The following is a 15,409-nucleotide window of genomic DNA, read 5'->3' as shown; positions in this document are numbered from 1 at the left end:
TAACTAAATCCTCTGAGCCTCAGTTTCTTCATCTATAATGGATACTGCACCTCATAGGATTAAAATAAGGATTAAATTAGACAAAATATGGGAAAGCACCTGGCATTCAGAGGGTGCCCAATAAATGTCAATCCCCCTTCCATTAAAAAAGGGACTAGATTAGATGAATTTGGTCTTTCTACCCCCAGAGTATGACTCTGAAACCCTTCCTGGTTTTTTGAGAAGAATGGCATACATCTGGGAGAGATAAGGAAGTCAAGATTTGGTAGGTAAGGAGAGATGGAAGGAGGATGCTGAGAATGGTCAGGGAATATTCAGAGAGGTCATCCTTGCTGTTACCTTGTTTCCTTTCTTTTGATTTCTGGAATAAAAGAGAAAAGTGGGATTCTGGATTTAAAATCAAGCCTGAGGAGTCTCAGTTTCCCCATCTGCATAGGGAAGGGATAGGATTAGACAGCCCCTTCCAGGTCTAACTGTTCCCGATCTAAGGAGGGGGAGGGGGGAAATGGTGCAGAAATGATGCGGGACGACAGGGAGCAACGCCCCTCCCCCCATCCCTGAGCAGGGCCCACCACCCTGACCCCATGCCCAACCCTCCGTGGAACCAGTCACCTCAGTCTCGAGTCTTACATTTTCTTTATTGTGCTAACACTGCCGCCTCAGAGCTCAGACCTCACACGCACGATTCAGTCCAGACCCCCACCCACCCGGCCCCCGGGGCTCCCTTGGCTGGGAACGCCTGGCCTCCGGCCTCCAGCGCTCTCGGACACTTCCTCCTCCCTCCCTCTGCCCGAGCCTCGTGGCCCCGGGGATGCGGAGAGGGCCGAGACGGCCTCTCTTCCCTCCCCCGCCCCCTCCCACTTTAGGGGAGGAGGCGCAGCCGCCCAACTCAGTTGCCGAGGGAAACTCTTCCAGGCCCCCTGCCGCCGGGCGGCCCCGGGCAGGCGAGGTCGGCGCCGGCCCGAGCGCGTCCCCAGCTGCAGGCAGAGAGCCCGCACCCTCCTCCTGGCCGGGCAGGAGCCCGGTGCCGCGCGCTCACACCAGGAGGCTGTCCTTGCACGGCAGCGGCCCCTCGGCGGCGCAGTCGGCTGGCTCTGCACTCTTGACCTTGACGTAGACCGGGGACCGGTCCGCTTCGCAGTCCAGAGCGGCGGCGGCGGCGCTGGACGCCAGGGCCGAGTCCTCGGGGCCTTCGCAGTGAGGAGGAGCGTACTTGAGGCGCAGGGAGCGCCTGACCTTCTGCATCGGGTACCCCAGGATCTGGGTAACGCTGCTGCCGCGCCCCTTGGCCTTGCACCCGGGCGCCACGTCGTCCTCTCTGTGGAAAACAACAGGCGCGCGGGTGAGCGGGCTCCTCCGCGGCGCGGCGTGTGTACGGCCTGGGCAGAGCCGGGTGCTCTTGGCAACCTCTCCTCTCCCGCGCCTCCCTCCGCCTCCCCTCGCCTGTCAACCTCAGCCTCGACCTACTCTTTTCTCTGCCTCTTCCTGGGCCAGTGACCCCGCAGCACTCCCGGGGGCACCATCCCCACCCTCCAGACAAGGCTTATCCACACGTGTCCGGACAGCCCACGGTAGGCAGGCAGCCCCATCTAGGCGCCCTCCACTGCCCTTCTGATCTTTTCGCAAGACCACCGGCTCGGATAGAGAGGGCACCTTGGAGATCCAGAAGGAGCTGCTTTCCCTGTCCTTTCCTTAACTAACCTTGACCTTGCCCTCTGTCTCTCTCTCTCTCTCTCTCTCTCTCTCTCTCTCTTCTCCTCACCTGCCTCTTAATCTTCTCCCTCTTTTCCTCCATACCCAGGGCATTGCAATCATTAGCACTGCTAGTCTTGTTCTATTTTTATTTCTAGTTTGTTTCTAATATAAGTTATTAGCGCTATTATTTATATTAATTAACTCTTCTTAAGTAAGCATGTCCAAGAGTTCTCACTGGTGCAATACAGGGGAAAAGTGAGAAAATAAGTACAGGCCCTGCCCTGCAGGAGCTTACAGTCTAGACAAGACAGACAGACAGGTGCAAAGATGGGAGGGTGATGGAGGGCAGGGAAGCAGAAGTGAAGACTGGACATGGGAAGGCGGAGAGAGAAAAGCCATACGACGAGTGGCCGGTCAACATGCTGGGGTCCCAGCACTCCATGGTGATGGCAGGCAGGGTTGGGGTGGGGGTCCCAGCCAGCCGGTGGCAGGCAGGGGTGAGAAGGGGCAGGGCGCCAGCCCCCTGCCGCACAGCAGCATGCATCAGATTTTACCTGATATCATTAGGCAAGTCACAGCAGGCCTTTCTGCGGACCTTGCCACTGTAGCAGAAGGCACCGCGGGGCCCCCTGCGGCAGCCCCAGACGAGCCCCCAGATGCCCAACGTCAGACAGCCCAGCATGAGTAAAGAGCCCAGCACTGCGCCAATGATTATTCCTACGTGCCAGAATGCTGGGGAGAGAAATAAAGATTAGTCAGGCTTTCTGCAGCCTGGCAGATGGCTGGCTAACCAGGAGTTGCAGGGGCAGGGTGTCTCTGGGAAAGAGGATGGGGGACCCAGGGGATCTCAGGGCCCCTGGACACACAGGGAGGACTATATGGGGAGATGCAAGTTAACCCCTCATGTTTGCATGTTTCTCCCAGGGCTTCCCAGCTGCCCCTGGCAGAGCTATGCGCTGATGGCAGTGGGAAGGCAGAGCCAGCTGAGGCTCCAAAATACAGCACAAGTTCCTCCAGTCCAACCCTCCCAGCCACAGGGCCTCCAGGGCCACTGTCCCTGCACCCACCTGAGACCTTTATCTCCACCACACATACGCTGTAGCCTACATTGTTGGCCACTGTGCACTGATACAGCCCATTATCCTCGTGGGTGATGCCTATCAACACCAGCTCACCATGGTTCAGGCCTGAAATTGAAGGAACATCAGAGGGCTGTGGTGAGGCCAAGGGGCCTGGTCTCTGAGAGCTTCACCCCAGCCTAGACCACTGCAGGGTGGGGCATGGAAAGAGGGAAGGGTGTATGCACACACACAGGTCCACCCCACTCTCCAGGTGAGTCACCTTCCCCCTGCTGAAACAGAGAGGCAAGGAAGGGGCCCTTTTCCAGCAACAGGAGAGAAACTGTGAATTCACTCGGTGACCTTAGGGGAATATGTCCCCTCCCTGAGCCTTGGTCTCCTCATTTGTACAGCGAGGGCAGGGTTACACCAGAGGAAGTCTAAGGTCTCTTCCAGCTCTGATAGTCTTTGATTGTGAGTACTAGGCAGCTTCTGCCTGTGCCAGAAGCTTTATACACCTCATCCATTTAATCCTTACACGCCCCTGGAAGATAGACATTATCATTCCCTTTTCATATACTGTAGAATGAAACAGAGAGGTTAAGCCACTTGCCTGAGTCTTGTAGCCAGTCGTGGTCCAGCCAGGATTGAAGCCCAGCTGTATCCCAGACCATTTTCTTTCCAAATTAACCATACTGCTTTCAACTGACTCTCCCCTTTTGCCTCCTCTTCCCTCAATAGCAGCTTCTGGAACAGGCTCAGAGGAGGGGTCTCCCACAGGGGTTTTATGTTTGACTTGGTGCCACTGATGAACCAGGGAAGCCCCAGCGGGACCCAGCGTCCCAATCTTCCCCTCTCCCCGGGTCCCCTCACCTTGACTTATGGAGATGTAGAAGGACTCGTCGTAGGAGGCCTCAGAATGGAAGCTGCCCTGGGACTGATAGGAGCTGGCACGGTAGGGGCGGGGGTACCCACTGATCTTGTCCCACTTGTAGGTGAGAGGCAGGCTGCCCCCAATGACAGCGCACTTCAGTACCACATTGTTGCCGTATGACATGTGGCCCTCAGACCAGCACTTGGGCATCGCAGGCCGTGCTGCAGGGAAGGGGGGCAGTTGTGAGCCAGGGTCCAGCCAAGAGGCAGAGCCAGGCTCAGGGTGGCCAAGCCGCCCTTGGCTCTGAAGTCTGGGGAAGAGGAGCTCAGAGGAATCTGGTCATACCTTGGACAGTGATGATGACCGTTCGGGTGGCCACGGTGGTCTTCTTCACCCGGCACTCATAGGTAGCTGTGTCGGATAACTGCATGTTCAAGAGGTTGATGGAGGCATCGTACTGGCTGGGATCTGGGGCTGCAAAGCGGACCCTCTGCTGCAGACTGGGGAGGCCGCCATGGTTGACCCTCTTGTTCTGGTAACTAAGGAACTGTGAAGAGAAGAAAACAGAGATGGTGAGACAGGCAGAGCCAAGGAAGGCCTTGTGGATTGGCTGTCTTGGGCAATTCACTGAACTTTTCTGAGACTCAGCTTTCTCAGCTGAAAAATGGGAACCATGATGCCTGATCCACTGACTTTCAACAGAATGTGTGAGATCAGATGAGATCAACCACTATCTGCCTAACGTCTACCTTCCAGGGGCATGTGAGGATTAAATGGGATGAGGTGTATAAAGCTGCTGGCACACAGAGAAGCTGGCTGGTACTCAAAATCAAAGACGATCAGAGCTGGAAGTATATTGTCTGGGCCAGGACAGTGCCTCGTCTTCCCTTTGGAGTGGGGTGGGAGGAAGTTGACTGACTGGCTGACTTGAGTGGTGATTACAGAGCTCCTCCCTGTTCCCTCATTCTCTGAGAAGTCTTGGGGGAAGTTCAAGGCCTTGGTTTTCTTATCTGCCCTGCTTTTCCCCTCAGGGTGCTGGCTGCCCAACAGGTAGATACCATGAAGTGTAGAGTAAGGGGAATCCTGTGCCCAGCACCTACCACATTCTCCTGACGTGAGGGTTCTGGGTTGACCTGCATCCACTCGATGCCCAGCCCATTGGGACCATAGTCCTCAGGGTCCAGGATGTAAGGGCAGCCCAGTTTGACACTGTCACCTTCCGCCACGTTCAGGATTTCCTGGTTATCCCCATTGATCCGCACAGCGGGCAGCAGTGCTAGGACACAGGCAGGGCAGATGGGGTAAGGGGAGCAGGACCAGGGCTTGGGTGGTCAGCTTCAGCCCCCCTCCCTCCACCATTCCTGTCAGTGGCAAGCCAGGGCTCAGTGGGGGTTCCACAAGGAGGAGGGGCTGCTCTGAGCGTGTGCATAGGTGTGTGCGTGAATTGATAGACGCATGTCTATGCAGACTTGTGTAAGCATGTCTGTAGTCTATGATCGTGTAGGGTTGCATCTATACAGTTTGTGTATATATATATATATAGCTGTTAAGAATGCTTGTATGGGGGACTTCCCTGGTGGTCCAGTGGTTAAGACTTCGCCTTTCAATGCATGGGGTGCGGGTTTGATCCCTGGTCGGGGAGCTGAGATCCCACATGCCTCACGGCCAAGGAACCAAAACATAAAACAGAGTGATATTGTAACAAATTCAATAAAGACTTTAAAACCAGTCCACATCAAAAGAATCTTAAAAAAAAAAAAAAGAATGCTTGTATGTTTGCATGATTGCGTATCCATGTATGGGTGTATACACATATGTACATTGTATGTTTACAAGTGTTTGTGGCCGCTTATGTGTACTGTAGGGAGATTCATGCATATGACCAGGTAGAGTGTCTGCTTATATATTTACATGACAGCGCATGTGTGTGCATGTGTGTGTGTGTGTGTGTGTGTGTGTGTGTACAGGCACATGGAGCACATAGAGTTGTTAAATGCTCTGATGGAAGAGACTCGTTGGTTAAAAGCCACCTCTGGGGCTTCCCTGGTGGCACAGTGGTTGGGAGTCCGCCTGCCAATGCAGGGGACACGGGTTCGAGCCCTGGTCTGGGAGGATCCCACATGCCGCGGAGCAACTAAGCCCGTGCGCCACAACTGCTGAGCCTGCACTCTGGAGCTTGTGAGCCACAACTACTGAGCCCGTGTGCCACAACTACTGAAGCCCGCATGCCTAGAGCTCATGCTCTGCAGCAGGAGAGGCCACTGCAATGAGAAGCCCGCACACCACAACGAAGAGTAGCCCCTGCTCACCGCAACTAGAGAAAGCCCGCAAGCAGCAACAAAGACCCAACACAGCCAAAAATAAATAAATAAATTTATAAAAGAAAAAAGCCACCTCTGTCTGCACCAAGTGAGGTGGTCGTGTCTAGAGGCAGGAGGATGGACACCGTGGCCCCTGGAGTCCCTTTCCAGCCCAAGGAGCAGAAGAATGCGTATGTCTCTGTGTGTCTATGACAGCGCATGTCTGCGGCTGTGTGCCCATGTGACAGTGAATGCCTGGTTGTGTAAGTGCTCTGAGTGATAGTGCGTGCCTGCGCGTGACTGTGACCGCGAGCCTAGCTGAGTCTGTGTGTGATAGTGAACGATGGTGCTGGGACCATGGCCATACGCATCTGTAGGACAGGTGAGCCTCGTGTGAAGGTGTGTGGCATTGTGCGCTTTGCGTCCTTCCCCTTGTGTGATCGTGTGGCCACCTCCACGTGCTCGCTCCAGTTGGGGCCTCTCCCACTACTGCCAGCCTCAGCCCCACTGAGTCAGCCTGAGATGAGGAGCCAGGATCTGGAAGCTCAGGACTGATCTCTCCCTCCCTAACCTGAAGCCCCAGGCAAGTGCTAGCCCCAACCGGTTGGACCTAGAGAGGAATATGAAGGTGGAGGTGTGCCCAGGGCCCCAACCCTGGCTGGGCTGGCAGCATGCCACCTCCCAGCCTCCTGCAATCCTCCCTCTGCCGGCCCCTCACCCAGCCTGGCTCAGTCTCCTCCTGTGAGAGTCAGCAAGTCCTTTGGAGCCCTAGCCCTTGGTCTCAGCAACTCATCCTGCTCTGCCCTTCTCTGGCTCTCTCCTGGGACCACCTTCACACTTAGAGAGCATCTCACACACACAACTGCACACTGTCACAGCCAAAGAGATCAACACATAGACACACTCTTATAAGTCTTCAAAATGCAGATACCTACCTAGGCAGTCCCACCTTCTCACACACACACACTGTCGGATCCATACAGACACACATCTACACACAAACACAAGTGCATATTAATCCAGAAGACACACCCGCTGTGCACACTTAGAGCCCCGCATGTGTATTCATGCAAGACCAAACATACCTGCAGAAGCTTAGTCCAGTTCTACAGAGCCAGCAGGCACCCTTTCAACACCCCTAACAACTCAGGCATCACTGAACCTGCCCCTCGGAATCCTGGCTGGGTCGTCAGCCATGTCCTAACCCCCTAGGCTCCAGGGTAACCCAGAGCAGGCAGGTTAGCTGCTGGGGCTCTAACGGGACCTGGTGATGCCTCCTAAAGCGCCAGGCCAAGCTAACACCAGCCCACTCCTGAGATAAGGATCCTGATGCCATCTGCCAGGTCCTGGGCTGTCACAAAGCAAACCAGGAATGAGTCAGAACTCAGCAGAGAGCAGAGGCCCCACCCTGGGGAAGGACTGCCGAAAGTAACCCACAACAAGAGAATGGTCTCCATGCCCTGGGAGCCAGCCGGAAAGGAGGGTAAGCGTTCCAGGAAGGGGACTTGAGAAGGAAGGACAAGCTGCAAGAGAGTGCCTCCACCCTGCACTAGGCAGAGTGTCTGCCCTTGTCCCAGGCCAGGGAGCCTCACCCTAGCCTTTCCGTCTCCCTAAAAGCTTTCTCAACCTTCTGCCAAGGGTTCCAGCTTTTCTGCACCCCTCGCTCTCCTGGGGAAGTCGCCCCTGGTGTCTCACCTTCATTCCTCTTGCTGTGGCACTGAGGAAGTACTTCCAGGGAATGTGAGAGAAGAGAGAGGCTGGAGGGAGGGAAGAAGACCAGAGTGGGAGAGAAAGGTGGGCACAGAGACTTGGAGGGAGGGAAGGAAATCACAACAGGCTCGCCAGGGAAGAGGGCAGACACCTCAATAGTCGTGTCTACTCTAAGCTTGTAAGTCCTTTGTGAATTTTTCAGCTTCTTCCAGAGCTCCTAACCCTCCCTCTGCAGATGAGGGAGGGGAAGAAAAGGGAGGGGAGACAAGGTGGCTCCCACAGAGGGTATTGGTGCATTATGACATTAAGACACTATACACAGAGATGTCCCAGGTCCCCACAGCACAGCTCCTGAGTGAGCTCTGCCCGGCCAGCTCTTGCCAGACAGAGAGGGTGTTGCAGGCATCCTGCTAGAAATGCAGTCATTCACACATAGTCACACTCTCACACCAAGGCTGAAAATGCACCCCCCCTTCCTGAGCTCCTCCCCCAGGCCCCCTTAGCCTGAACCCAGACCCCCAGGAGGGTCTCAGAGCATTTCCAGCAATGCCCACACAGATGGGCCCTTGCTGGGACTTGCCCCTTCCCAGGCAGGCAGCCGTGATGTCCAGTCCTGAGCCCTGCCCTGCAGACGTGCCCCAGGGAGCGGGCTCTGGGAGTTACCCTCCCCACCCTCCCAGGCTTATCCTAGACGGGGTGGGTGCTACCCTGGAACGCTCACAGCACAGGGGCCCTGAGCAGAGGTCTCAGGCCCCGGCTGTCCCTGGCCCACTCACACTCCACCAGCCTGAGGCTCTGCCCTCTCGAGGCAAGCAGGGTTGGGGGAGAGGCCCTCCTGCTGGAAGGACAGAGACCAGTGGAAAGGGGATCTTTCCCAGGCTCTTTCTCAGCCCCCAACCAGCTTTGCTGCTCACCTGCCCCTCCTACCCACCCCCAGATCCCCCAGTAACTCAGGGCGAGCCCTATGCTCCCATGCGCAACATGTGCATACATGTATGAGCCCCACACGTTCACAGACACGATGAAGAACCATCCAAGAACACGTGCCCCAAACCTTCAGGTGCAGGGCTCTCCTGGGGAGAGGCCCCCTTGGCAACATCCAAACCCCGGTAGCAGCAGGGCGAGGGTGAGCGGCATCCTGCCAGGGCATCTCAGCCCACCTTCCAGGTTCCTCTGTGAGCCCTTCGCTGCCCTTTTCTTGCCCATCCGGCGTCATGCAGGCACCCCTGCCCCTCCCCAGCCCCATACCTGGGCTCAGGCACACGAGCAGAAGGTGGAATGCTCCTCGGACTCTCATGTCTCTAGGCTCAGCGTTTCCTCCGCCTGGGCTGGGATCCCTGGGGCCGGTGGCTATGGGGCCGGCGGTGTTGGGTACGTAGGGACCGGTAGACGGAGGGGGAGCTGAGGGCCCAGATGCTGCCCGGAGTGGCAGGAAGGTGCAGTGAGGGCCCGGCTGGGGAGCAGCCAGAGTTATTACTATGAGAGGGAGGGGGCCTGGTCCCCACCTTGGGGAGGAGTCCCAGGAGCCCTAATTAGCAGGGTGACACAGTGGCTTACCCGGGAATTACCCAGCCCTTCCCCAAGCTCTTCCCTATGCTGAGAGTGGTGCAGGACGGCCAACGGGACATGTAATTAGACACCTGTTAAACTTCCACTTCCTCCCGGCCCCAGCCTCGGGGTGACAACAGTTGCCCAATTTTACAGTGTCCACGGAGCTCCCCTCACCACACATTTACTGCCTCCTTCCCCAGGGGAAATGGAGAAGAGAAAGGAGAAGCCAGGCTGGGGATGGAAGGGTGGTCAGGCCTTGAAGGGCTCACACTGACCCCAGGGCACTGGTGTCTGACACGCCCGCCCAGCGCAGGCTCCAGCATTCCAAATTGCGGTCCCCTCCTCCTATCCCTGACCCTCCAGACCCCCTCCCACCCAGGTCAAAGTCTGTGGGAAAGGGCACCAGGGAAGGGGTCACTGGGGCTAGAGGGGAGGTCCTGGCAGATGAAAGGGCCCCAGGACTTCAAAGGGAGTCAGGCCTCCTGAGCAGAAAGAAGGAGGGAAGGGGTGTGTAGGGGAACAGGGTCTTCCCCTGGCTGCCCCCTCTGGAGCTGTGCCCCCCACCCATACCTGATGTGAGGTCACCCCCAGGTGCAGGGGATCCCTGGGAGCTGGGGGTGTTACAGGGTATCCAGACCCCCACCTCCCACACAGATCTACAACCAGTTCAGTGAGGCCTGAGAGGAGAGGGACCAGGGTGTGTGGAGTGGGCGAGGTGAGTGGGCAGGTGGTTGAGGGGCTGCTAGGGAGAATAGCGCCAGGAGGGCCGGGAAAGGGTGTGCCTGAGTGCCTGTATACCCCCTCACCAGGATGTGTCTGTGCATCTTTGTTGAAGAGCGTCAAGTCCCTCTACGTGCCCCTCTTTCAGGGATCGCTTGGTGCCCTGGCTTCTACGCACAGGAAGGGAAACCAAGGACCTCATAACCGGGACAGGCATCAGGTGACTAAGCCATCACAGTTCTGGGCAGGTTGGAGCTGGGGTGGGGATGTCCTGCTGGGCAGAGGGAGAAGATGGAGGGCCAGCCCTTGCTGATTGGTCCAGGGGGTCCCAGAACAGGCCTTGGGCCTCCCCTGGATTCCAGGACTGCCCCATCAACAATGGTAAGGGTCTGATCATGAGTTGCCTTGTTCAACAGCTTAGGCCTCTCAAAGGAATCAAGGGCCTGCCCCCGTCGCTGACAGATGCGCAAGAAGGGTGGGGGGGAAGAGTTTTGGAGAGAGTTATGGGGCTCAGGATGCTGCCAGGGCCCACCCCCTGGGAAAAAATAAGACAGAGGAATAAGGAAGCACAAGGACTCTGTGCGTCTCTGCATTGCAGCCCCCCAGCTGCACTCCCAACGATAACAGGGCTCTCTGGGACCCACAAAATGTACCCAATGAATAGCCTTATTTCCTTATTTATTTTGAGGATTATGGGGTTGTCCTGCGCACTCTGGAGAGCAGAGATCATTATCCCCACTTCACAGATGGGGAAACAGAAGCCTGGAGAAACCGGAGGATTCAGCACAGGTGATGCTGCTGGGGCCTGAGTGGGGGGTATGCAGGCGTCCCGACTCTCAATCCAGAGTGGACCAAGAAAAGGGCATGGTGACCCTATGGCTTACCAGACCCACCCATGGGGAAAGTCAGTGATGGGTGGAGGGGTGAACAGGTGGGACCAGGAAGAGGGAGTCTGAAAAGAGAGGAGTAAGTTTGTGGTTCCATTAGACTGAAGTATAAGGCTGGAGTTTAACTGGGTTCTGGATTTTAGCTGATGTTAGAGTTAGTGTGAAGGCTGGAGCTGGGATTAAGGTTGGGCTTAGTTAGGTGGAATGATGAATGAGGTTGAGGTCAGATTTGAAGTTGGGATGAGAGTTAACACTGAGATTAAGCCTAGAACAATAGCTAGAACTGAGGCTAGGGTTTATGGCTGGGATTCATGTTACGATGTTTTAGCTTCATTTAGAGCGTTGCCTGGGAATACAGTTAGAGCTAAACTGAAGGCTGAGGAGATTGATTTAAGATTGGATTTATAACTGTGTTAGACTTTAGTTTGGGATTTGAGTTAGAATAGGCTGTGGTTAGGGTTAGAACTTGGCTTAAAGTTATATAGACAGAGGATTCATGGGGATCAAAACTTAGGTTTTATTTATGATATAGAAAGACCTTAGCCTCCATTCACTAAATCTAAGTTTGGTTAGAATTTTCATCCCTTTGCTCTGGGAGAATACCAATAGCACATGTTGATTGGGGTCCCAAGATTTTGGCAAGAGTTCCAGATACACATGAGCCCATCTCAGGGGTATGAAGCAACTGAATCCCACAACAAATGTAACCTCTGAAATTCTGCTCCACGACCTAAGCTCATCACCTAGTCAAGCTCCCAGAAGGGCATTTGGGGAGGGGATGCAGGAACGTACAGCAATGAGTGGGGCTCTGACACCAAATTGAACTGGAAGATGGGGTCCATCAGAGGCAGTTTTACTAGGGAGGAGGGGAGTTCTGGTTTTGGAGTCTAGGAGACGGGAGTTGGGGAAGACTGAGGGCCTAGATGCTCTCGGAAGAACAGCCACTTTTGAGGGCTCCATACAGGGGCCCCTCAAAGCCTCAAAAGGCAGGGCACATTGTTGCTCTCCTTTGACCCACCTAGGTCTAATTGCCACCTCCTTGCAATCTGGGGCCCATTAAAGAAACTGTCAGCATTCCTGCCCTGTGCCCTGAGCCCTGCAAGTGTTTTGAGGGGGCAGTGTTGGAGTGAGGGCACTGAGGCATCAGCTCAGTTTTCACAGCACAAGTCCAGCCCATGGCCCCTCCCCTGGGACCAGCCCACAGCTCACATTTCTCTGTGGGCTTCATCCTCAGCGGAGGAAGAGGGCCCATTCCTGGGAGGCCACCTCCCCCAACTCCTCCCTCTCTTCTTCCCCACCAGTCTCAGCCCCAAACATCCCATTGCCCCATCCACTTCCTTTTCAGGTCCCATAAAGGTCTGGACAGATCTCAGAGACTACTGGAATTCCCTCTGTGCCCCGAGGGAGAAAGAGATTGGGAGAGGCAGTGGTTAGAAAAGGAGCAGAGAAACACATGTGCCATCCAAATGGCCCAACCAGAGGCTGAGAGAGAGACAGGAGGCAGAGGGCCCAGGCTACAGTCAGGGTCCCAGCACACCAATTTCCAGAAGGGCCCCTTGCTTTTCCCTGAGTAATCCATAGCTCCCCGGGGGCAGAATGGCCTCTCTTTTCTGCATACCACCCCCACCCCCCAGATTGGGTTGTATTTGCTTCTGTTCTAAGGCAGAAGGAGAAACACAAAGACAGAAGCTTGGAAAGGAGTGAACAGAGGTACAGAAGCAGAGGGAAGAGGTGAGACAAGGACCCAGAGAAGCCCAGAGATTGCTTCTGAGAGGAGGGACAGCCCAACCCCAGAACATCGCGGGGAGGGACAGGCCAAGGATGTGGCCCATCTACTCTTCCTCCAAAGTGCCCTTCACAGCAACTCTGCACAATGCCTGTAGGCTCTCCCCTCACCTGCCTGGACCTACCCCCAACCCCTTTCCCCAGGCCTCCCAGGCTCAGGTTCAAGCTCCCCATTTCCCCTCCAGGGCCCCAGGTCTGCAGCTTGACCCTTTCTAAGCCCTCACACACAGAGTCAGCAGGCTCCTGAGCCCCTCTCCCAAGTCCCCCTGTAGACCCAGGCTCACCCCTGCAACATCCATGGAGTGAGAAGCAGCCCTTGGAGTGGCCATGTAGAGAAAACCTCAGAGGAAATGGTCTGGGAGCAGGAGGGCCATGGGATAGACAATGCCATGCTTAGAGAGGACGGACAGAGGCACAGGGCACACACAGCCACAGAGAAGTCACGGAGCCCCAGCAGCTGCTGCCCTTCCACCAGCTCTCAGTGAAGGTTTGGGGTTGGAGGACCCCCAGGTGAGGCCCTGGCTTGGACGACAAGAGTGGTGGAGCTTAGAGGTGGTACAGGTGGTATGATGGGAGCAATTATGTTGAGACGAGGAAGGGTTACAGTTAGTTGTAGAGAGAAAGACAAGATCCATGTGTGGGGTTCAGTTTCAGGAATGGGATTGGGGTTTAAGGACTGAGGCCCAGATCAAGGCTAGTGGACAAGAGCTTCTGACACGTGAGACACAGGGATTCCCTGGGTCTTGGCTCAGGCTTCCCAAGCCTCAGCGATTCCTGCTGGTCCACTTCAGAAGAAAGGGGATCCTAGGAGGGAGCCTGGATATGCTCAGCTCTCTCCCAGCGGGTGATGATATCCTGGAGCTGACCCAGACTCATAGGAGCAAACAGCCCTGAAATGGTCCCCATCTCTAAAAGGAGTGGCCTAACCTACTTTATCAGCAAAGCATCTTAGCAAAGGGTGGCTGATTAAATGTTATAAACTGAACTGTTATCAAGGGAACAGTGGAGGAAAGAAGAATTTGCTTTTAAAGGGTATGTGAATCCCTGATGACAAACCTGAAGAAGAATTAAGAGACCCTGAAGATAAAAGATATTGCACCTGGCTGAGATCAACCATATCCTTCATTCATTCAACAAACCAGCGGGGCCTTGTGCTAGGCCCTGGGGAAGCAGTGGTTAACAAAGCTCTATCTTCTAGAGCGCCCAGTCTGGAGGGGGAGACAGACAAGGGAAGGGGCACCAACCCCTCATCACAGGCTGCTGAGCTATGGTGATATCTGGCAAGACCCCCTGGTCTGGTGGAAATGACCTTTAAACGGCGATCTGAAGGATAACTAAGGATGTGTCGGGCAGGACTGAGAGTGGAGAGAGGTGGCCAGAAGAGTATCTCAGTCCTTGAGAAATAAACCAGGACCCTGCCAGACATGGCAGAGAAGAGAGTGAAGTCAGGATAGATAGCTGATGGGTATTTTTGGACTGAGGAGGGAAGATCCTTGAGAACGGAACCTCTGGGACCTCCTGAGTGCTCAATGGGGTCAGAGCCAGACCCTCAGGATAGACTAGGCAACTAAGATTGAGCATCCTGAACCGTGTGTGTTTGGGTGTGGAGAGAAGGACCTTGTGATGGATTAATCCACGTGTCCAATGGGACTTTGACCTTTGAATTTATAGAAATAAAATTTGCCTTGGATTCTGCCATCTGGATCCCCCAACACATATCCACAGAAGGGAGCTGTGGTCCCCCTTGGCCCCTGGGGCAGCTCCAGGCCTGCCTGGCCTTCTTGGGAGTTGCCAGGGAAGGTGTGTGGAGCTGGCAGGTAGCAGAGCAAAGCTGGGTGTGTGTCTGCTTCAAAGACTTCCCCACTAAGTCCTTCCAACCAGCCCTCACTCTGCTCTTCCAGTTTGTTTCTTGTTTCCTGGACACTGCAAGAGGGGAAGGTGGTACCAGAGGGGGTGGGGCTCAGAGGCAACACAGCTTAGCCAAGGCTGCCTGAGATAGTGGGAGTGTTAACTGTCACAGGAGAGCAACATGCCCAGCCCAAGGGATAAAGTGGAAGGTTCCCCAATTTCTCCCACTTCCTCCCTCCAGCACACCCCTCTCTCCCCCCACCAAATGCTCAGAAGAGCATCGTGTTCCAGAACTTCGGACACTTCCCCACATGGGGTCGGGCCACACAGCAGCTGGGGTAGGAGATACCTGAACAAGTGTCATGAAGAAAACTTATGTGATCCCAACGGGCAGAACGAGGGCCCCACAGCGGATGCTCAGGAAGACACGTATTGACTCAACATCAAGAACTTTCTGAGCATCAGGGCTGATCTGAGACAATTCGGGTTTGGCCTTATGAGGTAATGAGCACCCCATCACTTAGGGTGTGCAAACTCAGACTGTCCAACCATTGGATTAGTTTACAAAGGAGATTCAAGGACCAGAGAGTCTTGGAGGTCCTTTCCAGCCTCGACATTCTAAAATTTGGTGCTCACCCCCACTAGCCTGGGGACAAACAGTCTTTCCCCAGGAGCCATGCAAAAATGCGCATGATTGGGCTTCCCTGGTGGCGCAGTGGTTGAGAGTCTGCCTGCCGATGCAGGGGACACGGGTTCGAGTCCTGGTCCGGGAAGATCCCACATGCCGCGAAGCAACTAAGCCCGTGCGCCACAACTACTGAGCCTGCGCGTCCGGAGCCTGTGCTCCGCAAAGAAAGGCCGCGACAGTGAGAGTAGAGGCCCGCGCACTGCGATGAAGAGTGGCCCCCGCTCGCCACAACTAGAGAAAGCCCTCGCACAGAAACGAAGACCCAACACAGCCAAAAATAAATAAATAAATAA

At 55.3% G+C, this 15,409-nt stretch overlaps 1 protein-coding gene and 1 long non-coding RNA gene across 4 annotated transcripts; one reads left to right on the top strand and one right to left on the bottom strand.

Moving 5' to 3' along the window:
* Nucleotides 1-619: 619 nt before the first annotated feature.
* On the bottom strand, nucleotides 620-9,098 carry VSIG8 (V-set and immunoglobulin domain containing 8). Of its 2 annotated transcripts, none has more exons than XM_082476764.1 (7): nucleotides 8,886-9,098; nucleotides 4,728-4,903; nucleotides 3,973-4,174; nucleotides 3,627-3,848; nucleotides 2,763-2,882; nucleotides 2,250-2,427; nucleotides 620-1,318 (listed from the first exon to the last, which is right to left on the bottom strand). In XM_082476764.1, the coding sequence occupies exons 1-7, from the start codon at nucleotides 8,932-8,934 to the stop codon at nucleotides 1,036-1,038; spliced, it is 1,230 nt and encodes a 409-aa protein (XP_082332890.1). In that variant the 5' UTR covers nucleotides 8,935-9,098; the 3' UTR covers nucleotides 620-1,035. The 2 variants fall into 2 exon arrangements, with proteins under 2 accessions (XP_082332890.1, XP_082332889.1); XM_082476763.1 differs by lacking the exon at nucleotides 8,886-9,098 and adding an exon at nucleotides 7,013-7,152.
* Nucleotides 7,325-15,409, top strand: LOC309639499. 2 transcript variants are annotated; one of them, XR_014251698.1, is made up of 4 exons: nucleotides 7,334-7,410; nucleotides 10,057-10,128; nucleotides 10,597-10,697; nucleotides 12,462-15,409. It is a non-coding gene; the product is annotated as an uncharacterized lncRNA (long non-coding RNA). The 2 variants fall into 2 exon arrangements; XR_014251697.1 differs by lacking the exon at nucleotides 10,057-10,128 and having other exon boundaries at nucleotides 7,325-7,410.

The sequence above is a fragment of the Balaenoptera physalus genome, assembly GCF_965194825.1.
Source record: "Balaenoptera physalus genome assembly, chromosome: 1".
NCBI lineage: Eukaryota > Metazoa > Chordata > Mammalia > Artiodactyla > Balaenopteridae > Balaenoptera > Balaenoptera physalus.
The sequence above is the reverse complement of the archived record's forward strand: the minus strand, read 5'-3'. Positions and strand labels throughout refer to the sequence as shown.

What these genes read in the sequence shown, in the direction of transcription:
- VSIG8 (XM_082476764.1), bottom strand. Translation starts at nt 8,934, where the DNA reads ATGAGAGTCCGAGGAGCATTCCACCTTCTGCTCGTGTGCCTGAGCCCA. An exon ending in GGTGGAGATAAAGGTCTCAG is followed by an intron (nt 2,428 to 2,762) that starts GTGGGTGCAGGG and finishes TTCTCTCCCCAG; the next exon opens with CATTCTGGCACGTAGGAATA. An exon ending in GACTTGCCTAATGATATCAG is followed by an intron (nt 1,319 to 2,249) that starts GTAAAATCTGAT and finishes TGTTTTCCACAG; the next exon opens with AGAGGACGACGTGGCGCCCG.